The 24,992-nt window shown below is 50.4% G+C and overlaps 1 protein-coding gene across 4 annotated transcripts in view; it reads left to right on the top strand.

Annotated features, from left to right (window-relative positions):
* Itgal (integrin subunit alpha L) overlaps nt 1-23,675 on the top strand; it is a 68,115-nt gene extending 44,440 nt beyond the window's left edge. For 3 of the 4 annotated variants that reach the window (XM_052763358.1, XM_052763356.1, XM_052763357.1), the window contains 20 exons: nt 630-781; nt 1,317-1,454; nt 2,106-2,300; nt 2,444-2,574; nt 5,014-5,174; nt 5,257-5,408; nt 7,753-7,842; nt 12,895-12,948; nt 13,043-13,113; nt 13,447-13,588; nt 14,851-14,961; nt 15,349-15,428; nt 15,524-15,610; nt 16,851-16,926; nt 17,337-17,450; nt 17,666-17,722; nt 17,811-17,912; nt 18,582-18,677; nt 19,282-19,392; nt 22,692-23,675. In XM_052763358.1, coding sequence (XP_052619318.1) covers nt 630-781; nt 1,317-1,454; nt 2,106-2,300; nt 2,444-2,574; nt 5,014-5,174; nt 5,257-5,408; nt 7,753-7,842; nt 12,895-12,948; nt 13,043-13,113; nt 13,447-13,588; nt 14,851-14,961; nt 15,349-15,428; nt 15,524-15,610; nt 16,851-16,926; nt 17,337-17,450; nt 17,666-17,722; nt 17,811-17,912; nt 18,582-18,677; nt 19,282-19,392; nt 22,692-22,850 — 2,279 coding nt within the window. In that variant the 3' untranslated portion in view covers nt 22,851-23,675. The remainder of the gene's footprint in view (nt 1-629; nt 782-1,316; nt 1,455-2,105; nt 2,301-2,443; nt 2,575-5,013; nt 5,175-5,256; nt 5,409-7,752; nt 7,843-12,894; nt 12,949-13,042; nt 13,114-13,446; nt 13,589-14,850; nt 14,962-15,348; nt 15,429-15,523; nt 15,611-16,850; nt 16,927-17,336; nt 17,451-17,665; nt 17,723-17,810; nt 17,913-18,581; nt 18,678-19,281; nt 19,393-22,691) is intronic. The other variant, XM_052763359.1, reaches the window with a different exon arrangement.
* Nucleotides 23,676-24,992: the final 1,317 nt, after the last annotated feature.

Below are 24,992 nucleotides of genomic sequence, written 5' to 3'. Positions count from 1 at the left end.
CCCCGGCTGGCATCAGCAGCCTATGTCTAGCTAGATAGTGTGTTCCTTCCCATGGGCTAATCAGGACTTTCTCACAGCCCTTCAAGGAGACTCTGTGGGCAAGTCAGAACTTTATCACAGCCTTGGAGCAAACAACCCTGAACTCTATTGACTTAGAATAGACTTCAGATTCAAACTGGGAAACTGAGTCAGTTGTGGGCTCCCACAAGCACTTACTGCTCTGACAGAGGACTGGAGTTTGATTCCCAGCTCCCACATGGTGGCCCACAACCACCTGTCACGCCAATTTCAAGGAGTCTGACACCCTCTTCCGGTCTCCATGGTTGCTAAGTATACACATGGGCCACATACCTATATACAGGTAAAACACTCATATACATGAGATTAAATTGTGCCTCTGCAGACTCTTTGTCCATCGGCACCCGGATGGCTGTCCCCCGGGTCAGCAGGTTGTCCACCATTGAGAAGTTCTGGGGTGGTAAAGGCTGTTCAGTGCATATGGCGGCCGCTCTCAGGCAAACAGTCTTCTGGCTATTTTCGTGTATCTTTGTTATGAGCCCGATGGTGTGGGCTCTCCTTCTCCCAGCAGCCTTTGTACCTCTAACTCCAAGTTCCTCACCTCGGTTTAGGTTACACTGTGGCCTGGTTGCCCTCCCGTAGCTCCATGTCACTACTGGCAGTGGGAGCCCCACGGTACCACCATGTTGGACAAGTACTGCTCTTCCAAGCACCCAAAGCCGGAGGACCCTGGAGTCAGATCCAGAGAATAGAAGGGACTCAGGTGAGAGTGGCCGGAAGGGCGTCTGCCAGGGCAACATGAGTGATGGTTCCTATGCCCTGCAAATACAGTACTGTGTGGGATGAACCACGTTTGCTGCTTAGAACAGACTAAGGTAAATTGTCCTTTCTCCACTCTCCACCTTAAGACACTGACCCTCCAGGGGCCCAACTCATCTTTTTTTTTTTTTTTTTTTTTAAGATTTATTTATTTATTATGTATATAGTATTCTGCCTGCATGTGTCCCTGCAGGCCAGAAGAGGGCATCAGATCTCATTACAGATGGTTGTGAGCCACCATGTGGTTGCTGGGAATTGAACTCAGGACCTCTGGAAGAGCAGTCAGTGCTCTTAACCACTGAGCCATCTGTCCAGCCCCCAACTCATCTTAATTCACATAAGCTCAAGGGTGGAACCAAGACCTGGTCCTGCATTTGAGGTGGGGGAAGGTGGATGTGGTGCAGCTGAGGGGTCGGAGGGGACCTGTACTTCCTGCTGGCCCTGCTGACTCTTCCTGGGGTGCCTTCCTGTCTCCACAGATTGGATCTTATTTTGGTGGGGAGCTCTGTAGCGTTGACTTGGACCACGATGGTGAGGCGGAGCTGTTGCTGATTGGAGTGCCCCTGTTCTATGGGGAGCAGAGAGGAGGCCGGGTGTTTATTTACCAGAGAAGAGAGGTAAGAACCAGGACTCCCAGTGAGGCAGGGAAGGGGGCGAGGCTGGGAGCTCTGCTCGGGTCTGGGTTATTCTGAAGGACTTCTCCGTTATGCCAATGAAACCCTTTAAACAACAAACAGCCCTGATAGTCTTTGTGGTGTGTTGTGCAAAGCCTGGCGCCAAGTGTCTTGTATACATGGCCTCATTCATTGTTGATGGTCTCCGAAGACCTACAAGCCGTGTGTTCCGGATGTGAGCACAAGGCTAGGGAGGCTTCCTCCTGTCCCAGAGCCACAAGGTCATGTAGACAGAAAGGGACAGGGCTGTCAGCCTGACAGCAGCATTGAGATGCTTTGAGGACCTGGTCACACCTTTCTTTTGTGCTCTTCAATGCATCAACCACAATGCCACGTTCTGGGAAAGTTTGGTGAGGTTAAGAGGTTAAGGTGTAAGCCAGGCAGTGGTGGCGCACGCCTTTAATCCCAGCACTTGGGAGGCAGAGGCAGGCAGATCTCTGTGAGTTCAAGGCCAGCCTGGTCTACAGAGCAAGTTCCAGGACAGACACCAAAGCTACACAGAGAAACCCTGTCTCGAAAAACAAAACAAAAACAAACAAACAAACAAACAAACAAAAAAGAGGTTAAGATGTGATCCATCTCCTTCCCATGAAGGTGTTCAACATGGTTTCAGAGCTGCAGGGCAACCCTGGCTACCCACTTGGTCGGTTTGGAGCTGCTATAACTGCCCTGACAGACATCAATGGGGATGGGCTGACAGACGTGGCCGTGGGAGCCCCTCTGGAGGAGCAGGGGGCCGTGTATATCTTCAATGGGCAGTCTGATGGGCTTAATCCCCAGCCAAGCCAGGTAAGGTACCCTGCCTGCCCATCAAACTGGGACCTCACGCTCCTTGAAACCTCAAGGCTCCTGGCCCAGACCGAGCCTTGACTTTGTTTCCTGCACCTGACCTCTCTCAGCTTAGCATCTATTTCTCTCTCCCTCCCCCCCAGAGAATCCAAGGAACCCAGGTGTCCCCAGGAATCCAGTGGTTTGGACGCTCCATCCATGGGGTGAAGGACCTTGGAGGGGACAGGCTAGCAGATGTAGTTGTAGGAGCCCAGGGCCGGGTGATTGTGCTGAGGTAAGACGGGCTTCCCGGGTCGCCCTGATCAATGTAGCTCTCTTCCTTCCCGGAGCCTCAGGGGCACTGTGCTCCAACTCTCGGAGGCCAGCCCTCCTTCACGGTTTCAATATCTTACCCCAGGCTCAGCAGCCACCACTCAGGGGCACTGTGCTCCAACTCTCGGAGGCCAGCCCTCCTTCACGGTTTCAATATCTTACCCCAGGCTCAGCAGCCACTACTCAGAGACAGAGAAGGGATTTGAACCCACGTCTCTCTGGATCTGAAGGCTTGGGTTCTTGAAACCCAAGTTTCTCCATTTTTGAAGTGGTGGTGACATTTTCTGCTTTGTTAGTGACATGGTACAGGGAATAGATATTATCACATATTATGCCTTTAAAAATTATGCTCATTTGTAAGGCTGTGTGTGTGTTTACTCTCATGCAATGCCACACCACATGTGGGGATCAGAGCACAACTCTGTCCTTCCACCCTGTGGGTCCTAGGCTTGGAGGCAAACTCCTTTACCCTCTGAGCCAACTTGCTGACCCCCTTTCTGTTTTGGGGGTATGGTGGGGATAGAATCCAGAGCCTTGTGCAGGTTAGGAAGGCATTCTATCACTGCACTCCACCCCTAGTGTGGTTGCCAAAACTTTTTTGTCTTGTTTTTGTTTGTTTGTTTTTGTTTTGTTTTGTTTTTTTATGTCCATGGCCTGGTTTGGTGGTCCACACTGTTGTTTTTTATTTGGGGGATTTTGTTTTGTCTTTTCAGGACAGGGTCACAATGGAGTACAGGCTGGCTTAGAGCTCAGAATGGTAGCCCAAGCTGTCCTTGAAGTCAAGGTCTTTGCGCCTCTACCTCCCTTTGCCAGGATTCCAGGGATGTACCATCATGCTCAGCACCTGCCCTACCTTGAACACTGGGGCAGACACTGAGCACTGAGTGTGTGTGAGGACAGGTATAATGAAAACTTGAAGGTAGGACTGCTGAGGGCCACAAGGAGATGAACAGGCTCCTGTAAGGCAGGAGCAGAGACAGCCTATTGCCGATCAGGGCCTCTCTGGGGGGCTGGTGTTGGAGCTGAGAACTGAAAGGGGAGAATGTGTAGACTGGCAGAAGCCTAGGTTGAGAGGTTTATAGAAATCCCAGCATGTGTCAAGGCCATAAGGAAGGTGGAAGACTGATAGGAAAGAGGGAAGTGTGCCTAGAATGTGGTTGTCCCAGGGGCATTGTGGTAGGAAATAAGACTTTTAGGACAGGTAATAAATACATCATGGGTAGTAAAAAGCTTGAAATTTATTCTGAATATTATATAGCATGACATGGTCTACATAGTGATTTCCAGGTCAACCAAGGCCTATAGTAAGACCTTATCTTAATCTATCTATCTATCTATCTATCTATCTATCTATCTATCTATCTATCTATCTATCTATCATATGGCAATGAGCACAGTCTCTATTTCCTAATACCAAAAACCCCAGCATGTAACCTACCACTGTGTCTGTGGTATAAGTGGGTCTTTCTGTCTCTCTGTCTCTCTCTCTCTGTCTCTCTTTCTTCCTCCCTCTTAGGATCTCACTAGCCTGGGTTGTGGTCTTTCTGTCTCATGCTTATAGCACTGGGATTGTAAGTGTGTGCTACTGCCCCCCTCTGATTTCTCTTCTTCTCTTTCTCTCTTTTAAAAAACCATTCATTTATTTATGTGTGCACGGGGGTGTGTGCTTAGGGGGTGTCAGAGGACAACTGATGGGGGTCGGCTTTTTCTGTCCACCATGTAGTTTCTTGAGACTGAACCCACGTGATCCAGCTTGGTAGCAGGTGCCTTTACCTGCTGAGCCACATCATCGACGGCCTTTTTAAAAATTATGTTTATTGGGCTATTTGTGGTGATGCATTCCTTTAATGCCAACACTTGGGAGGCAGAAGCAGGTGGATCTTTGTGAGTTCAAGTTCAGCCTGACCTACAGAGCAGTTTCCAGGCCAGCCAAGGATATATAGTGAAGCCTTGTCTCAAAACCAGGAAATTATGTTTGTTTATTTTTTTGTGTATTATATGTATGTGTGTGCATGTGTGTATATGTGCTCACACTCACACGTGTGTGCCATGGCACAATGTGGAGGTCAGATGGCAATTTGTAGGAGTCTATTCTGTTTCTACCATTTGGGTCCTGGAGACCAAACTCATCATTAGGTTTGATGGTTAGTGCTCTTACCCATCATCTCACTGACCCTGGTTTCTCTTTTCCTCAAAGATCATTTCTTTAGGGAAAAATGGATCACAAGGCCAGTGAACTAGGGAAGCCCTAGCTGTCACTGCTGTTATTATTGAGGGACTTCTCACAGTGACATGGAAAGAGAGTCCTCTGTCTCTGCTGGACAGATCTCCCAAATGTGAGTCACAAGCCCAGTGGTTTGTGGTGCTCCAGGGAGAGACTTAGTGGTTTTCTGCTCTGCAGCTCGAGGCCTGTGGTGGATGTTGTCACTGAGATGTCCTTCTCCCCAAATGAAATCCCAGTGCATGAGGTGGAGTGCTCCTTCTCAGCCAGTCAGGAGCAGAAGAAAGGAGTCATGCTCACGGTGTGCTTCCAGATCCAGGCCCTCACGACTCAGTTTCAAGGTCACTGTCATCCTCCTGTTCCCAGAAGAGCTCCCAGCACTGGGAGAACTCCCGTCGTTCAACAGCCTCCCTTTGTGCCCAGGTCGCCTGATTGCCAACCTTAGCTACACCCTGCAGCTGGATGGCCATCGGACTCGCAGACGAGGTCTGTTCTCGGGAGGGAGCCACGAGCTCAGTGGGAACACATCTGTCACCCCAGTTAAATCCTGCATGGACTTCAGGTTTCACTTCCCGGTAAGGGAGCTGATGCTGGTGTTCTGGGAAAGGCTGACCGAAGTGAGAAGCACTGAGGGTACAGGCTGAGCTCTATCACCGTACAGCTGTGACAATGACACTCATTTCTTTTTTTTTTTTTTTGTTAGTTTGGTTGGGTTTTGTTTTTTGTTTTTGTTTTTTCAAGACAGGGTTTCTCTGTGTAGTCCTGGATGTTCTGGAACTCACTCTGTGGACCAGGTTGGCCTCAAATTCACAGAGATCCACCTGCCTCTGCCCCTCTCCCCACTGAGAGCTAGGATTAAAGGTGTGCACCACCATGCCCAGCCCTGTTATTTTGTTTTGTTTTGTTTTTTTGAGACAGGGTTTCTCTGTGTTGGTTTTGGTGCCTGTCCTGGATCTCCCTCTGTAGACCAGGCTGGCCTCGAACTCACAGAGATCCTCCTGGCTCTGTCCCCTGAGTGCTGGGATTAAAGGCGTGCGCCACCACACCCAGCCCCCTCCCCAATTAATTAACTAACTAATTAATTTTTGCTTTTCCAAGGTTTATTTGTATATGCATTTTATGAGTGCTCTACCTGCATGTGCACCTGCACATCAGAAGAGGCATCAGATCCCTTATAGGCGATTGTCAGCTGCTGTGTGGATGCTGGGAGCTGAACCCAGGACTTTCTGAAGAGTAGCCAGTGCTCTAAACCCCTGACCCATCTCACCAAAAATACTGATTTTTTTAAATATTATTTTGGACAGTTGCTGAAATGTCCAAATGGAGTTTGCGTGTTGCTTGTTGTTTCTTCTCTGGGATGGCAAGCCCACAGAACTAGAAGCAGTACCCAGGTGGTCGGCACCCACCCTGGACAATTGTCCACTCCCAGTCTCGGTTTGTTCCTGACTAATACCCTGTCCCTCTGCTCCTCGCACCCCACTCTTCTAACTCTGGAAACTTAAAACATAAATTTGCCGGAGAAGACAGCAGCATGTTACGGGGACGTTGAGTTTTAGATCTGGGTGTGTGGGTTCTTGGCTCTGTTCCTCTCAGCTCTAGATGTGAAGACAATCATGTCAGTTTTTAGAGCTCTTCCCCTTATTCTGAATAGGGAATGATTGTGCCCACTCTGAAGAGCAACAGGTTCCTTAGGCATAGTTCAAATTGGCAGCCTACCTAGGCTGTTATGGCCACTAGTAATAACAAAAGATTAAACCAAAGTCTGTAGTCAGAGAAGGAATAGCCTAGTTGTTCTGGAATATTCCTGCATGAAATTTGATAACGGCTGTCTAGGATAGGTATATAGATAATATATATTATTAAATAAATGTGTATATATTATATATGTATGTGTTATATATGTGTACACATGTTATGTATATGGGTGTTTTGCCTACATGTATGTCTTTGTACCACTTGCATGCCTGGTGCCCAATCAAGACAGAAGGCATTGGCTCTCCTAGGTTTGGAGTTACAGATAGTTGTGAGCCATCTGTGGGTGCTGGGAATCAAGCTGGGGTCCTCTGGAAGAGCAGCCAGTGCTTTTAACAAATAAGCCATCTTTCAGCTCCCTAGAGCAATCTTTAAAACATTGTTTGTTTGAAAAAGGTCTCACTCTGTAGCCCAGGCTGGCCTGGAGTACTAGATAATCATCTTGCCTCAGCCTCTTAAGTCCTGGTATTATAAGCATGAACCACCATGCCTGGATCAATTTAATAATGGTGTCTTAGTTACTTTTCCATTGCTATGAAGAGACACCATGGCCAAGACTACTTATAGAAGAGTTTGTTGGAGATTAGCTTATAGTTTCAGAGAGTGAGTCCATGATCATCAGGGCAGGGAGCATGGCTGCAGGCAGGTAGGCAGGCAGGCAGGCAAGCAGGCATGGCACTAGAGTAGCTGCCATCTGATCTACAAGCAAGAAGCAGAAAGAGTTAAGTGGGAATTACATGGGCTTTTGAAACCTCAAAGCCCATCCTCAGTGACACACGTCCTCCAACAAAGCCACACCTCTTAATCCTTCCCAAACAGTTCCACCAACTGGAGACCAAGTATCTAAATGTATGAACCTATGGGGATCACTCTCATCCAAACCACCACAAATGATTCAAATGCTTCCATTACAACCTGTGGAAAACTGTGGGACTGATTAATGATGTCTGGCAATGAGGAATGAGCTCTTGTACTGGAAAGTGCATTATAAATGCCTGATCTATAATAAATGTGTTTAGTGTATTTAAGTGTATGTGGTGGAAAATGGTAAGCTCTTAACATATAACTACTAGAGTGTTATTGCTGGTCAAGTACAGAGGAAGCATGCTCTCAGTCGGGGTCGGGGTTCCAGTTAGATTCATCATGACACCATGTTCTCACCCTCAGATCTGCATTCAAGACCTCATCTCCCCCATCAATGTCTCTCTGAATTTCTCTCTTTTGGAGGGAGAAGGAACACCGAGGAACCAAAAGATGGTAAGATTAATGAATGTTTAAAGGGAAGACTGGAAAATCTAGTTAGCAACGGTAAAGCTAATATGTGTTACTTAAGCAAGAAGGGAATTCATAGGAGTTTGTATTTAAAACTGCTTTGGGAGGAAGGGGGGCAGGGTCTTCCCCAGGTTCTGAGGGCTCTGAGGAAGAAGAGGTAATGGGTGGAGTCTGGAGGGTCCCTTCAGTGAAGCTGTTCTAGGCCCTGCTAGGCATCAGCCTACCACATTACTTTCCAGCACTGGCCTAGCTTTGGGCTCGGCCTGTCCCCAAGGTTACAAAGACAGGGCACCTGAATTAGCCTTCTCCCTTCTGTGTGGTCAAATCAATGTCAAGTTGGGGTGCTATGGAGCTAGTGGGGGAAAAAAATCCATCCTAATTCCCGAGATCAGACGCTCCCTAAGCAGCGTCAGAAGTGTGACACCCTCTTTGGAAACATTTGAAGGTCGGCTGGTGGTTGGACTGGTGAGAGGTCTGGGGGAAAGAGTGACCTGGGAACTCAACTGTGGACCTTCCTAGCAAGGCCTCAGCGGGTTCTCTCCCGACCCGTCTCCTGGGACTGCTTTCTACTATGTAGAGAGCTCTTCTTAGTGAGCCTCTTCCAGAGGAGGCCGTGTGGTGACCATCAAGCTCATTCTGTGCCTTTGGTGTCATACGATGGGTGCACCCCCTCTAATCCTGGGATTTGGAGGTAAGGGCAGGGTGCTTACAAGAAACAAGCACAGTGTATTGGCTGCTCCACATGCACTTGGGCAAAGCTGACTGAGGCCCACTCTGTGCTGTGCCACTTCTGGGCACTCATTCTGCTGTGGTCCGTAAGTGTGACCCTGCCCTGGAGGAGCTCACAGCCTGCTGCCAGAGAAACCACGGTTACTACCCTCTTCAGTGGGTGCAGCTGTCAAATTACGGGCCAGGCTGCAGTGATGTATGCCAGAGATCTGGGGGGTAAGGCAAGTCTGCCCGTAGAGGTGACCCAGAGGTCCCCAAGAGGAGAGGTAAGTGTTCGGAAAGACCATAATGTGGCATAGACGAAAGACACTGGGGATTCTGGGATGATGGGTGTGAAGAGGAAGAGGTGTCAGATGGTCTTAGTTAGGGTCTAGTCAAGGGCATTGTGGAGACATCAGAGAATTTGTATGTGGGAAAAGGAAATGCTGTATATTCATGAGTTTATTTTTTTCACACTTACTAATTTTATTTTTGTGTGTGAGTGCTTTGCCTGCATGTATGTATTTGCACTACATATGTGCCCATGAGGGTCAGAAGCGGGCATCAGATGCCCTGAAACTGGAGTTTTGAGCTACCATTTACATGGCTGTTGGGAATTGAACCTGGGTCCTCTGGAAGAGAGGTCAGTGCTCCTGACTGCTGAGCCATCTCTCCAGCTCCTCCCGGGTGGTTTTAGTGCCAGTGTCAGAAACCCAACTAAAACTTGATGTGAGCAAGAAGGGGCATTGACCAAACCAGACGGAGGCACAGGCCTAGCTCTGTGTGCATCTGTATCCAGACACCTGGACAGAGGCATCAAGACCCTTCCTTCCCTTCTCCCTCTCCTTTCTTTCCTCCCCCTCCCTCCTTCATGTAGCCCAGACTGGCCTGGAGCTTGCTGTGAAGCCCAGGTTGTCTTCGAACTCCTGGTATACCTGCCGCCATTGCCTAAACCCTGATCACAGACACGTGGCCTGCTGCCAAGCTCGGGAAGCTTTCTTCATTGTGTGTAGCTTGTTGCCCTTGTATTGGTACTTTCTTTGTCAGACCAATTAAGTAAAAAGAGAGAGACCTTCCCACTGTTGTGACCCTAACCCAGTGCCAGGGAGCAGACCTAGATGGTATACATGCCCAATGTGTACGGAGGCAACCAAAGCCCGGAGCGTGGGACCAGATATTTAGGAGAGAGGGAGGAGGCTTTGCTACTGTCACATGGATATTTAAGCAGCTAGTTCCAGCACTGATGTGGGCCGCATTGCAACAGCGTGAGCCTGGAGGCAGGGAGGATGCTGTGGTGGTGGGTTCCACCGGGCAATAGGCAGGTGTGAAGCAAGGTGCTCTGTGGGAGTGGAGAGGAGGAGATGATGCATTAAAGAGTCTCTAGAGGGGGGTTGGGGATTTAGCTCGGTGGTAGAGTGCTTGCCTAGTAAGCGAATAGGCCCTGGGTTCGATCCTCAGCTAAAAAAAAAAAAAAAAAAAAAAGAGTCTCTAGAGGAAGATTGCCAGGACCTTGAGATGTGCAGAGAGGCAAAAGACAGTGGCCGTTTGTCTTTTGGATCTGGGTGAATGATGGCACCCCACAGCAGGAAGCCCTAAGAGAGAGCACAGCTCTGTCAGGAAGCGGGACTAGAGAGTTCAGCCTCAGAACATGTGGTATCTGGGCCTCTGAATCATACAGGAGGCGACTTGCTCTGTCTAGGCCAAGGTATCTGCTAGGCCTACTCAACTTCAAATAATAGAGGTCTACTTTAAAACTGGCTTTTTTCGTGTTTGGTTTTTGTTTGTTCGGTTTGTTGTTTGTTTGGAGACACCCCCCCTCCCCATCTCACTCTGTAGCCCAGGTTGACCTGGAATGTTTGATAATTCTTTCTTTTTTTTTTTAAAGATTTATTTATTTATTATGTATATAGTGTTCTGTTTGCATGTATCCCTACAGGCCAGAAGAGGGAGCCAGATCTCATTATAGATGGTTGTGAACCACTATATGGGTGCTGGGAATTGAACTCAGGACCTCTGAAAGAACACTGGAAGAACAGCCAGTGTTCTTAACCTCTGAGCCATCTCTCCAGCCTCGCTTGATAATTCTTATTGCTACCTCAACTTCCTAATTGCTGGGATTACAGGTGTAAGCCATCACACCCAGCTAAACATGATATCAAAATTCTATTACATATATTGGTGTGTGTGTGTGTGTGTGTGTGTGTGTGTGTGTGTGTGTGTAGATCAGCTCTCTCTTTCCATCATGTGAGAAGTCTTTCTTTTGTACAAGGCAGGTGGGACTGGTTTGGTGGTTTCTATGGTGATGACATCTTGTGCTCAAAGATGCCTGGGCTCTGGTTATCACGTCTGTGCACCTGGCCAAGGAGGACAGAGCAGCACACACAGCTTCCCTTGAAGAATATTTCCTAGAAAATCTACATAGCATGTTCACTGACATCCCAAGGATTAGAACTTAGTCACATGCTCACACTCAGCTGCAAGAAAAACTAAGAAAAGCAGAAACTCACTGGGCAGTGGTGGCGCACGCCTTTAATCCCAGCACTCCAGAGGCAGAGGCAGGCAGATCTCTGTGAGTTCAAGGCCAGCCAGGTCTACAGAGTGAGTTCCAGGACAGCCAAGGCTACACAGAGAGACCCTGTCTGGGTGGGGGTGGGGGAAGTAGAGACTGATATCCTTGGGAGACCTGCTCTTTTCTGAAGGGAAGTGGAGGAGCAGTGGCTCTGGGGGTGGGGGCTGAGAGGAGAGGAGCGAGGTGAGGTTGCAGTCAGGATGTATTGTACAGAGAAGAATAAATAGAAAGAAAAAATGTGGAGACTGTTCTTAAGGCAAGAGGTGAAGAGCCCTGTTCAGGGACTACCAGCAGCCTCTAATGAAAACCCAGCACATTAGCCGGGTACTTGAGGTCATAGTCAATGTCAGGACAGCCTCCCTGGGAAATGTCATTAGTTCTGGATTTTACAAAATGAGTAGATTAGGTAGAGGTAGTGGGGGTGGGATAGGATGTGGGGGTGGTGTATGTTGATATGGTCAAGGGAGATGGACGATGGACAGTGTTTCTTTCAAAAAAAACAGCTGAGGGGTTCAAGGCCCTAGTCATCCATTTGTCTCATGGTTCCATGGGTGGTGGGCACCTGTGTGAATGTTGAGGTGGGTGGGGAGTGTCAGCAGAGACCACTAGGACTCTGTCCACTTAAAGACGAGTCCGGAGGATGAAGTCTTCTAGATCTAGCTGTGAGAACCTCTGAGGTCCTCCCAGGGTTCCCTTACCTTTAGAAGACAATCTCAGGGCCCCAGCATTGCCCACAAGGCTCAGTGGAACCTGGACTCTGTCCTGCCTTCTTGCTCCTTCTAAAGCACGGTGCTCCAGCTAGTCCTGCTCCTGGGAGAGCCCTTCTGTTCTGGTAACGAACACTTGAGAGATAATTAATTTATAAGAAAGGTTCATTTGGGCTCATGACCTCAGAGGTCACAGTCCATGACCATCAGTTGGCTTTGTTGCTTCGGGTTTACGATGAGCACATATCATGGTGGGGAGCGTGTGGTAAAGCCACCTACCCACATCATTGTGGGCTGGGAAGTAAAGAGAGAGGAGGAAAGAGCTGGGGTGCCAGTGTCAACTTCAAGGACAAGCCTCCAATGATAGAACATTCTTCAACTAGGTGTTAGCGCGTATAGATTCTGCCGCCTTTCAGTTGCAGTACAGGCTGGTACAGGCTGCAGTACCAAGCCCTTGGTACACGGAGAGGTGGGCATTCTAGATCCAAATACCGCAATTAACAGGAATGCCATTGCTTCAGGAAGCTTCCTTGTCTGGGTTAGGAGTCCCTTTCCCACGCTCTGGAGCTTCCCTGTACGTGTCTCACCGTAACCCCTCACCACTGTGGACGCCATCTTGTCATTTCCGCCTCTGTGTCTGTTTTATGATCAGACGAATTACCCAGTGCCCTCTGGTCTAGAGGAGGAGTTCAGGAAAAGCTGTGAAAATGGTCCTGAATTTCTAGGAGTTGGAGAGCAGGCCTGGGGGGATAGGGTGTCGGCAGAGGAAAAGCACGGAGAAAGGGCCACTGGCAGGCCGGTGAGGCCAGATGCTGAGCAGCCACGAGCCACTGCCAAGGGCGGGACTGTAGTCTGCTTTGTCCCAGCCCAGACAAAGGGAGGGCGAGGCACCCCAAGCCTCATCCGCCCACTGTGAAGCTGTCCCTGGAGAAGGACCGTGTACCCGGCTGTGGGTGTGGATCGGGGTGTGGGAAGGCCACGGTCATTCCAGCTGAGCCCCATCACAAGGCCTGCTCACTCACCCAAGCACTCTGTCTCCTCCATGTTCAACAGGGCAGGGACACGCAGCCCATCCTGAGACCTTCAATACACGCAGTGACTAAGGAGGTAAGAGGGAGGGGGGCAGACACACGGGCCGGGGGTCCCTGTCCAGCTCTGTGGGGCCCTGAGCCTCCTTCCGGGTCCTGTCTTGGTCTTTCAGGTCCCTTTTGAGAAGAACTGTGGGGAGGACAAGAAGTGTGAGGCAAGCCTGGCCCTGGTGTCCCCTGCCAGGTCTGTAAGCCTTTGTCCCCCGACGACTCTTCAGTTCAGCTCCATCTTCCTGAGGTGGCTGCAAAGAACACCGAGGCAGTATCAAAGACCCTTCACCCATGGGCTGTGTCCACTAGGAAGGGGGCTTCCTCTCTGGGTCACCTTCCTTCTCTGAGAAAGGCGGTCTTTAGCAGCGCTTGTACAGGGATTAGCTAGTGTTAGGTCACTGAGCCTGAGCATAGGAGCTGGTGTCTATGGTCAGCCAGCTCCCTCAGCTCTGACGTCCTCACCTAGTGCTGTCTCCTGCCATCTTGGCCCCCATGACTTTTTTTCTGGTCATCCCCAATCCCCCAGCTCTGGAGTCCTGCATCTGACGTCCTCTGCCAGCCTTGCCGTGAACTGGACACTGAGCAACTCGGGAGAAGACGCGTACTGGGTGCAGCTGGGCTTGGGTTTCCCTCGGGGACTCTCCTTCCGCAAGGTGGAGATGCTTAAGGTGAGCCCGAGGCTACCACCTGCCTGAGTCGTTTCCTGCACTGGCTCCTGTTCCCACAATGAGCTTTGGGTAGCCCGGATGGCCAGGGTAGGTGGCATGGCAGCTTATGTGTAGGACTCTGAGGGTCACATCTGCATTCCCAGCCTGGTGGTGCTCATCAAACTCTGAGCTGAGGCATAAGCTCTTGGGGCCTCGAATTCTCTTTTTGGAGCTGGGAATTGGAAAAGGGCTGGGGAGATGACTCAGCCAGTAAAGGATTTCTCTTGCATACTTGAAGACCTGAGTCTGGTCTCCATGTAAAAAGCCCACATATATGTGCACCCTCATACACACACATACTTAAAAATAAAATTAAAAGGGACTAAAGAGATAGCTCAGCAGTTAAGAGCACTGACTATTCTTCTAAATGACCCAGGTTCAGATCCCAGCATCCACATGGTGGCTCACAACTGCTGTAACTCCAATTCCAGGGATTCTGTTGCCTCTTCTGACTTTGGTGGACTCCTGCATGCATGTGGTGTACACACACACACACACACACACACTCAACTACATGCTCATATACATAAAACAAATAAGTATGTATATATTTTGTTCTGCTTTTTTGAGACAGGTTCTCACATGTAACCCTGGCTGGCCTGGAACTCACTATAGAGACGAGGCTGGCCTCGAACTCACAGAGATCCGCCTGCCTCTGCCTCCCGAGTGCTGGGATTAAAGGTGTGTGCCACCACCGCCCGGCCCTTTTAGCTTTTTTATTGTGTGAATATATCTAAGTTTTAGCATTCTAACATTTCTAGGCACACAGTTCACTGGCTTTGAGCCTGGTCACAGTATCACACCACTTTCTCTTTCCAGAACTCTTACGTCCTCTCAAGCCTGTTGAACATTCCCTGTCCTTGGTCTCCTGCCAACTTCTCATACACTATTTTGTGAATTTACATATTGGATTGCATGTAGCCATGGACTCACAACACGTGTCCTGCATATCTGACTTACTTCACTTTATGTGGTTTGTTTTAATATTATATCTCAGTGTTGCCCAAGTCGGACTCGGACTTTTGGATTCAGGCAATCCACCTGCCTCAGCCTCTTGAGTGACAACAACTAAAGACATGCACCGTTAAGTTCAGCCATGGCTTCCTCTTTCCCTCCTTGGCCCTGCCTCTCTGACTGTGTGTCCTGGGAGCCACAAGCCTTGAGAGTTAGTGGCCTCTGGGGGACCCTAGACCTTGTTCACCAAAAAGCTTCCTCATTCCCAGCCACACAGCCAAGTCCCTGTGAGCTGCCAGGAGCTGGCTGATGAGTGGAGTCTCCGGACCAAGACGCTGGCCTGCAATGTAAGCTCTCCCATCTTCAAAGCAGGCCGACAGGTGAGTGTCGAGCAGCTCTCCCACAAGGGCCTGAGCTGGCACACAGGGAGGAGATCTTGGTTCTGGGGAAGGGAAGGTGGTTGGCCAGGAAGGGTCTATCCTGTCACAAGAGGAGGTATACAGAGCTGCTTGGCATCTGAGCCTGGATTTGGGATGAGACAAACCCAAGACGGGGTTAATTAATTTTGTGGCTTTGCACACCTCACTCAGCCCACTCCCAGAGTTTTCCTCAACTCTCCAGTGGAAATGAGACACCTATCCAGTGCCAGAGTCGTGGGAAGCACACACTCCATGGTCACTGTAGGGCTGGTGACCCAACTAGGACCGTGAGACACTCAGGTTACCCTGAGACTCCTCCATCTTCTCTCACCTCTGTTCCTCTGGCAGGTCAGCCTCCAGGTGATGTTTAGCACGCTGCTCAACAGCTCCTTTGGAGATGTGGTCGAGCTGAACGGTACCGTGCACTGGTGAGCAGGCCCATCCACACGCCTGTGCTGGGGTTAGATGGTCAGGAAGCCTGGCCGTGCTCTTCTGATGGTGTCCCTCTACCTTGCCCACGCAGTGAGAATGAGAACTCAAGCCTCCTGGAGGACAATGCAGCCACCATCCACGTCCCTGTCCTGTACCCAATCAACATCCTTGTGGAAGAGTGAGTGCCAGAACTCAGTCACTCCCTCCTTCTACCCCAGTCTTCCCACCTGGGTGTCCTTGTCACCCAGGGACCCCTCACCCCCCGGCCCTCTTCCTTTTGGGATGTCTCGGGTTCAGTCAGAACTCATCCCTGCCACAACAGGCTTCAGGGGTCCAAAGTAGGAGACCCTTTCAGAGCTCTGTGCTCAGGTCAGCGTTCACCTGTGGAGAAGCATGCTGTTGGCTGACTGGTGGCAGGCCCTCTCTCTGAGGCTTCCCTTACCCCTGTGAGGAGCTTCACCACTCTGCACCCTACTAATGAACACGGGTTCCGTGAGAAGGCTGGCGTTTGCCCAGGGCCACGCGGCTAGGAAGGACTAAGCTCAAGCTTGTCTTATTCCAAAGCACTTGGCTGGGTCCAGTTGCACTGGATCCCCTCTCTTCCCGGGGTTGTAGTGCTGGAAGAAAGGGGAGGGGCAGTCCCAGAGTGACCTTTGCCCTCCAGCCCTTTAGTGTCCAGTCAGAGCAGACTCACCATGCACATGGAGTCAGTGGTGTCAGCACGCAGTGGGTAGCGGACTCAAGGGTCTCTAGTTGGATGTTCTGGTTGGTATAGAGAGAGCACAGTGGCTTTTTGAAGTTGGGTCTGTGGTGAGGACAGAGCCAGTGTCTGAGCTCAAGTCTCCAGGACTTCTGCAAGTGTCATGCAGGGTGGTGCTGGCGGTGCTGGCGCTGGCGTGAAAGAGGCGGGCAGGTGTTGGAGAGAGAAAAGGCTCATGGAGAAAGCTGGCCTTGGCCCTCCATCTAGAGGCACCGGGATGAGGGCAGGGGAGGAGACAGAGAGCAGAGCATAGGCAAAGGCAAGGAGGCAGGACTCGGGGAAAGCAAGTGGGCAGCCTCCAACGCGGGCAGTGTGTGCAGGAGAGGGGGGGGCAGTGGGTGTGAGCAGGGGAGCTGCAGGCAGGGGTGGAGTCCTGGAAGTCAGAGAGAGGGCCGTGCACACGGGAAGGACTCACAGGGAGAGATGGCTATCTAGACAATGAGCTGAGTTGAGACACAAATGAAGGTGGCGTGTGGTAGTGAGACATGGCTCCCCAGGTATGACCTTAATTCCAGAGCTTCAGTTCTGCTCTCTACTGGTCGTAGTAGGACCACATGACAAGGTGCCTGTGAAGTCCCCAGCACAGTGCTGGAGGCGCAGAGGCTTCTGGGGTCTGGACTGCTTCCTTCCCTCCATCCCCGCACATCTCTCTCCACAGCCAGAAGAACTCCACACTGTACACCAGTTTCACCCCTAAAGGCCCCAAGACCCACCAAATCCAGCATATCTACCAGGTACAAACTTCCATGGGGAAGGGTCCTCGAAGCCTCAATTTCTTTTATTTTTTTATTTTTATTTTTTATGTGTATGGATGTTTTGCCTGCATGTATGTCTATGCACCACTTACATGCCTGGTGCCACCAGAGACCAGAAGAAGGTGGGGGGTCCTCTGGCACTGGAGGTATAGGTGGATGCAAACTGCCATGTGGGTGCTTGGAACTGAACCTGGGTCCTTTGGAAGAGCAGTCAGTGCTCTTAACCACACTTGCAAGAAGGCACAGTAGCAGGGCCAGGTATGGTCCATCCTTATGTACCGCCTGGAAGATAACAGGCCCCAGAACTCACCCAGGCAGTGCCTCAGGTCACACAGGGTGGTAGTCGGAGTGGTTGCCATTCAAGCTTGTCAGTCTCTGCCCTTCCCCAGGTGAGGATTCAGCCTTCTGCCTATGACCACAGCATGCCCGCACTGGAGGCCTTGGTTGGGGTGCCACAGCCTCACAGCGGGAGCCCCATCACACACGCATGGAGTGTGCAGATGGTGAGTACCACTCAGAAGAGGGCAAAGGGAGCTGGTCCATGGTGGGAAACAACTACATGAAACTGCTAGAAGTAGGAAGGGAGCATGGACGGATGGACCCCAGTTCCATGGGCTCAGTCATGTCTGAATTAGACAAAAGTATCCTGTGGGGTGCCTGAGTTCGTGGGGGAGGAAGAGGCCTCAAACCTACTGAAGACCCCACCTCCAATTCCTAGGATCCTCCTGTCACTTGCCACCGTGAGGACCTGAAGATGCCATCTAGTGAGGCTGAGGTATGGGGGTGTGAGCTGAGGAATGAGGCTGGAGGTGGGCAGTAAGCTGGGAATGGTGGACCTCTCTGACTGGTGTTCTTGACCACAGCAGCCTTGTCTACCTGGAATTCTGTTCCGCTGCCCAATTGTCTTCAGGTGGGAGACCCTCATCCGAGTGAACGGGACAGTGGAACTCTCGGAGGAGATCAAGGTACTGCCTGCTTGTAGCTGGCCGTGAGGAGTGTCGAGGATCCATTTGCCTTAGGAGTCATGGGGATGGGCTTCCCACCTGGGCTCCCTCAATTGGTCTCTTCTTGACTAACACCCTGGTTGGCACAGGTGCAAACAAACCACAATGAACCACTGGGATTTGTTTGAAATTTATGGGGTTGTTTTTTTGGGGGGGGGGCTTGTTGTTTATTTTTATTTTGCTTTTTTTTTTTTTTTGGTTTTGGTTTTTTGAGACAGGATTTCTATGTCACCCTGGAAGTCTCTATGTAGACCAGGCTGGCCTGCAACTCAAAGAGATGGACCTGCCTCTGCCTCTGAGTGCTGGGATTAAAGGCATGTGCCACCACACCCAGCTTTGCTCGCTTTTAAGTTAGGGTCTCACTGTGTAGCCAGACTAGCCTGCAACTTATGATCTTCCAACCGCTCCTCCCAAGTACTGGGAGGAGAACCATGTGCCATGGTTGCCAAGGGTACTTACATGTTCCTTCTGGGAAACTCCACTCTGACACTGGGGAGTGAGTGATACATTAGACCATCACAGTAGAGAAATAAGATGAGGCAGAAGATGGGGTCCTCTCTTACCCTGTGCACATGGGCGGAAGTCCAGGCTCTCAGTCCTGTTCTGAAAGACACCCTCCTTCCTCCACAGGCCTCCTCCACGCTCAACCTCTGCAGCTCACTCTCCATCTCATTCAACAGCAGCAAGCATTTCCATCTGTATGGCAACAAAGCCTCCATGGCCCAGGTACATACCTCAGAAGCCTAAGGACAGACAGCAGAGAGGTTCGGGAGCCCATGAAGAGCTCATAGGAGGGGACCCATGGGAGAAGGGAAGCTTGGCCCCCGTCAGAGCCTCCTCTGATCCAAATCCTTGTGAAGTGGGCGGTCCCACCTCACTGGGAAGCAAGCCAACCGCAGGGTCACTTGTCTGAGATGTTATAGACCCAGGCGTCTGCTAAAGATCAGCACAATGGTACTTTAGCAAAGGGCCACCAGCCCAGCAGTGAGCACAGAGGCCCAGGGTTCGAGGATTAGGCAATTCAGTGTGGCCAGAAGGTGGACCTAAACCCAGAGAGCAGATTCTTCTGGGCTTTGAGTGCCCAGCTAAGGTGCTTCCTACTGAGGCCAACGGCAAACAAACCACGTGAGTCTCAGGGCAGCCTGTGGTACATGTGGCCTGGTGGCTGGTTCGGGCAATGGGTGGTACATTTATGGAAAAGGCTCTGTGGCCAGAGCCCAACGCTATGATGCAATCCATACCTAAGAAATAAGACTGGGGGTGGACTGGGCACACGGGGGCATTTAGGGTGGGTGGCCTTTTCCTGCCCTCACCTAGCTCTCCTCCCCAGGTCCTCATGAAGGTTGATGTGGTCTACGAGAAGGAGATGCTGCACCTCTATGTGCTCAGTGGCATTGGGGGGCTACTGCTGCTGGTGCTGATTTTCCTAGCGCTCTACAAGGTAGGGGCTTCCAGATGGTTAAGAACCTGCCAAGACAGCTGGGGCAGAGGGGGTGGGGACACTGGCAGGGACCAGGGCGGAGCATGCCGGACCAGGGAGGAGAAGAGACAGAGCAAGACTCAGCTCACGCCATCTGTCTACAGCTAGGGCTGTAAACCTCAAAGAACAAGTGGGAGAGACTTCACCCTCACTCAGTTCAGCACTGGTCCAGCCAGGACCAGGTTGAGAGAGGAAAGAGAAAGCAGGTACCCATACACTGGGGACCTTCTGGTGCCAGGTACTGTACAAGGCCCCATAAAACAGAGACGTACAATATAAACGTGGCCCCCGCTCATATGAAGTTCGCAGTCGAAATGCAGGACACAGACAGGAGCCAGCTAATGAAGGCTGTCCCGGGGCCTGTGTACTCTGGAACCTGTCATGGAGGTACCTGACTCAGGCTGGAGGACCTGGGAAGGCCACCGAGAAGAGGTGGCATTTGAACTGAAGTTTGGACGGGAAGGAAAAATTAGGGACAAAGAGGGACAGAGGACAGGTGCTCCATGAAAAAGGCTCCAGAGTTTCAGAAACGAGGCTGGGTGCAATGGTGCTCACCGACAGTCCCGGCACGTGGCGGTCAGAGTAGACTCTCTGAAAGTTCAAGGCCAGCACAAGGTGCCTATGGAGACCCTGTCTCAAAAGTTAACGGAAAGGGACTGGAGAGATGGCTCAGTGGTTAAGAACACTGGCTGCTCTTCCAGAGGACTCAGGTTCAATTCCCAGCACCCACATGGCAGCTCACAACTGTCTGTAAGTTCCAGGGGATCTAACCCCCTCACACAGACATACATGCAGGCAAAACACCAACGCACATAAAATTTTTAAAAAAGAGAAGGGAGAGTGTAGCTGGAGGGTTTCTCCAAGAGCTCCCGCCAAGACCCGGCAGTCCCGCAGCCCACTTATAAAATAAACACACAGACGTTTATATTATTTAAACTGTTTGGCCTAATGGCTCAGGCTTCTTGCTATCTAGTTCCTATATCTCAAATTAACCCATATCTATTAGTCTATAAGTTGCCATGTGGCTTGTGGCTTTACCAGTACCTTACATCTCACTTGTCATGGCAATGGCTGGCAGTGTCTCTCTGCCTCAGCCTTCCACCTCCCAGAATTCTTCTCCTCCTTGTCCCACCTACCCTATCCTTCCTGCCTGGCTACTAGCCAATCAGCGTTTTATTTATCAATCAATCATAGCAGCATATATTTACAGCATACAGGACATCCCACCGCAGGAGAGAGGCAAAAATGGGGTAGAGCTGCACAGCCTGTTGCCTTGTGTTTCCCACACAATGCCTTGTCCTGATGTCTTCCTCTCCATGGCCACCAGCAGCTCTTCTTCCTTCTTCTGAACTTGACTAATTTCCTGCTGCCCCAGTCCTCCATCTTTATTTAACAACTGCCCTATTAAGGATCATATAACATCTGTACTGTAGACTGTTTCTCATTTGCATCTATCTAAACCGTGGGGCAAAAACAGCCGTTGTTACCCAATCTCCACACTTGTCCAAATATTCTTAGAATTAATTCGCAGAGAAGGAGACACTGGAACACACACGTGTGCACACACAATGTTAAGCTTTCAGGAGAGCATGCATAGCATATATTTAAGCACTACACTATAGATTCTTCCTGTTAGAAGGTATTGTCAGATTACCCACCTGATATCTAAGAGTGTCAGTGGTGGAGCAATTGGCAAGCATGCAGAAGGCCCTGGGTTCCAGTCTTAGCACTGAAAAGAAAATCACCTACTTAACAGATTTATATGTGACGCGCGTGCGTGTGCATGTGTGTGTGTGTGTGTGTGTGTGTGTGTGTGTGTGTGTGTGTGTACGTACACCTTATATATACAGGAGCCCACAGAGGGAGGTTAGAAGAGAGAATCAGATCTCCCGGAGTTACGGGAGGTGTTGGGGACTGAACCCAGGTCCTCCACAAAAGCATTAAGCACTCCTTACTCCTGTACCATCTCTCCAACCCCCTGTTGTGTGTTTTGTTTTGTTTGTTGAGACAGGCTTCGGCTGGCCTTGGCCTGATAAATTATTAAGTCGCCGAAAATGATCTCGAACCCTTGAACCTCCTGCCTCCACCTCCCTAGTGTTAGGAACACAGGCTGGCCCCCCCACCCACAGGCTGTGCAGTGTTGGGAGTCAGTGTGCACACTAGGCAAGCACGCTATCAACTGAGCTACAGCAGTAGCCCACATGACGTTTTTTAAAGAGAGTATCAGTATGTAGCCCAGCTGGCGAAAATTCAAGATCCTCCTGTCCTTCCTCCTGAATTCTGGGACTGTGATCTTGGGCCACCATGCCTGGCTGATGCATGGCATTCTAAGGAGTCTAAAAAGGAAATTACCAAACTTAAAGCTTTCTAAAGTAGTCATGAGATTTTAAAAACATCTATTTCTTTAATTTTATTCTTTTTTGTGGGGGATGGATGGGGCAAGGTCTCACTATGCAGCGCTGGCTGCCTAGAACTTCTGATGTAGGTCAAGTTGCCTTACACTCACAGAAATCCTCCTTCCTCTGACTCCAGAGTGCTAGCATTAAAGGCACGCACTACTACACCTAGCCTAAATGTTTTTTTTTTTTTTAATTTGTGGGCTGGAAAGTTGGCTCAGTGGTTAAGAGCACTTGTGTTCTTTCAAATGCCCCTGGTTCGATTCCTAGCACCCAAATGGAGGCTTACCATCTCCTCACACACTAGGCATGCAAAACACTCATACACACAAAATAATAAAAATAAATCTAAAAACAATTTTTAAATTTCCCTCTTATTGATGGGGGGTGGTGGGGGAAGCATGCCATAGTGCCCAGGTAGAGGTCAGAGGATAACTTTCAGAAGTCTGTTCTCTCCTTCCACTGTAGCTGAGGGACTAAATTCTAGTAGTCAGACTTGTGTGGCAAATGTTTTTACCTGGAGCCAGCTCACTGCCCCTTAAAAATAAATATTTCTGCCAGGCGGTGATGGCCCATGCCTTTAATCCCAGCACACAGAAGGCAGAGGCAGGTGGATCTCTGTGAGTTCGAGGTCAGCCTGGTCTACAAAGCAAGTTCCAGGACAGTCTCCAAAGCTACACAGAGAAACCCTGTCTCGATAAACAACAACATAAATAAATAAATATTTCTGAGAAGCAAATATGCAGATATCCCCCATCCTCCAAGCAGGTGCCATCTGTATCCTATTTGTCAGTATAAGACATCACGTGTTTCAGGGGCGGCCGGTCTCTGGACGTGTGTCCATTCAATGTGTGCTTCCGACAGGTTGGCTTCTTCAAACGGAACCTAAAGGAGAAGATGGAGGCCGATGGAGGTGTCCTGAATGGAAGCCCTGGCGAAGGCCCTGACCCCCTGGCAGTATCTGGAGAAGAAACCAAAGATCCGGGCTGCCTAGAGCCCCTCCATGAGGATGACAAGGACTAAGGCCTAGGCGTGATACACCGACGGCCCAGGACTAGACGTACAAGCTCTGGCACTGACCAGCTTCAGCCACATGCCACTGTGTCCCTTAGTCATGGCTGTTCCTAATCCTAGTTTCCCTATCATGAGCATAAAGCTCATTCCTACCTTATCGACAGGTGCATGATATGGCTCTGCTGAGGGAGGCCAGTGGGGCCAGAGGTGAAGCCCTGTCTTCTGTTAGCCTGCCTTGCTGTCCCCAGAGAGAATCTTTGGTCTAAACTTGGAGAAACTGTCATCTCAGGACCCCGTTATACTCCAGCCCTCCCAACTGCCCTGGATGCCCCAGCCATCTGGATCTGCCCCACACTCCCCTGCCTGGATTCTGGCCTGGACTCTGCTGACAGACTGCAAATCCCACCTGTGGCATTGCATTGCCGCTGCAGACGCCTTCTCCTTGAGTCAAGGACAAAATTCCTGATGAGCCTTCGAAGGCCAAACCAGGCCCCAGTGGCCTTCCCAGCCTCTGCTGGAGAAAACCCGCCTCTTCCCTGATGTGGGATGTTCTGTATGGCAAATGTGTTGCTCTGATTTGTCAATAAATAAAACACTGATTGGCCATTGGCTAGGCAGGAAGTATAGGTAGGACAAGGAGGAGAATAAAGCTGGGAAGTGGAAGGCTGAGTCAGGGAGACACTGCCAGCCGCCACGATGACAAACAGCATGTGAAGATGCCAGTAAGCCACGAGCCACGTGGCAAGGTATAGATTTATAGAAATGGATTAATTAAAGCTGTAAGAACAGTTAGCAAGAAGCCTGCCACGGCCATACAGTTTGTAACCAATATAAGTCTCTGTGTTTACTTGGTCGGGACTGAGTGGCTGTGGGACTGGCGGGTGAGAGAGATTTGTCCTGACTGTGGGCCAGGCAGGAAAACTCTAGCTACACTTCCCACTTGTCTTTCCTGCCTCTCTTTCTGGACTGCAGCTTCTCCAGCCCTTCCCCGAGGCATTCTCCTTCCTGTGCTGCTGCATTTCACCTCCTGTCCTCTCCTGCCTGGAACCTTCCTGCCTCCTCCTGTCCTGGCTCAAGGAGGATTCCACACGGTGCACTTCACACCAGCCCGCACTTGTCTCTGGTCCCCCAGGTTGTATTTGTTCTCTCTTTGATGACTGAATTCCTGCCTCTAGTGAGCGCCTTGAGGTTAGGGTATACATACCTATCCTGTTCACCTTGGGACTATGTGGTGACACCCCAGGGTAGGGACCCAGAAGGTGCTTGATACCGTTTCAGTGACTGATGACGAAGGCCGCAGGAAGATAGAGAAAGAGTACCGATGAGCCCCGGCATTGCATCCTGCAAGCCTCTGCCTTTCCAGGCTCCTTCACACCCTGTTCAGCCCCCCAGTTCCCACCCAGAAGGAGCTCCAGGAGCCCCGATACAAAGCACATGTATGGTGGTTTGAATGAGAAGTGGCCCACGTAGCCTCAGGCATCTGAACACTTGGTCTCTGTTTAGAGAGGTTGTGGGAAGTGCAGCCTTGCTTAAGGAAGTATGTGGCTGAAGAGGGCTGTGAGGGGGTAAAGCCACGCCCCATTTGCAGGAGGGCTGTGAGGGGGTAAAGCCACGCCCCATTTGCAGGAGGGCTGTGAGGGGTAAAAGCCACGCCCCATTTGCAGGAGGGCTGTGAGGGGGTAAAGCCACGCCCCATTTGCAGTTCAAGCTCTGCTTGGTGCTTGCAGTTGTGGTGATCTCTCAGTCTCCTGCTGTCCTGCCAGTGTCTGGCTGCTGTGCCTCCCCACCGTGATGGACCCTTGTCCCTCTGGAACCATGAGCCCAAATAAACTGTCTTCCATAACTTCCCTTGAGTGTGCGAGTTTATCACAGCGACAGAAAAGTAAGGAACACAACATGCCTGCGTCTCTTTATCCAGTACGTGGGGAATTATGTCCAAGTGCAGCATTCCAGCCTGGCTCATTTAAATGAATATGTCCCCCTCAAATTTTTAGCAAGTAGAACCAAAATAATAAGCCCCGCTTCTTTTCTCCTGTATTAGGTTTTATTTTGTTCTTTGTTTGTTTTTCTGTAGCCACTGTTACAATTAAAGCACCCTAACAAAAGCAACTTCCAGGAGAAAGGTTTCTTTTGCCTTACACTTCCTGAAGG

The sequence above is a fragment of the Peromyscus californicus genome, unplaced genomic scaffold (assembly GCF_007827085.1).
Source record: "Peromyscus californicus insignis strain IS unplaced genomic scaffold, ASM782708v3 Scaffold_4__1_contigs__length_199733344, whole genome shotgun sequence".
Lineage (NCBI taxonomy): Eukaryota > Metazoa > Chordata > Mammalia > Rodentia > Cricetidae > Peromyscus > Peromyscus californicus.
This window is presented reverse-complemented; position numbering and strand designations above follow the sequence as displayed.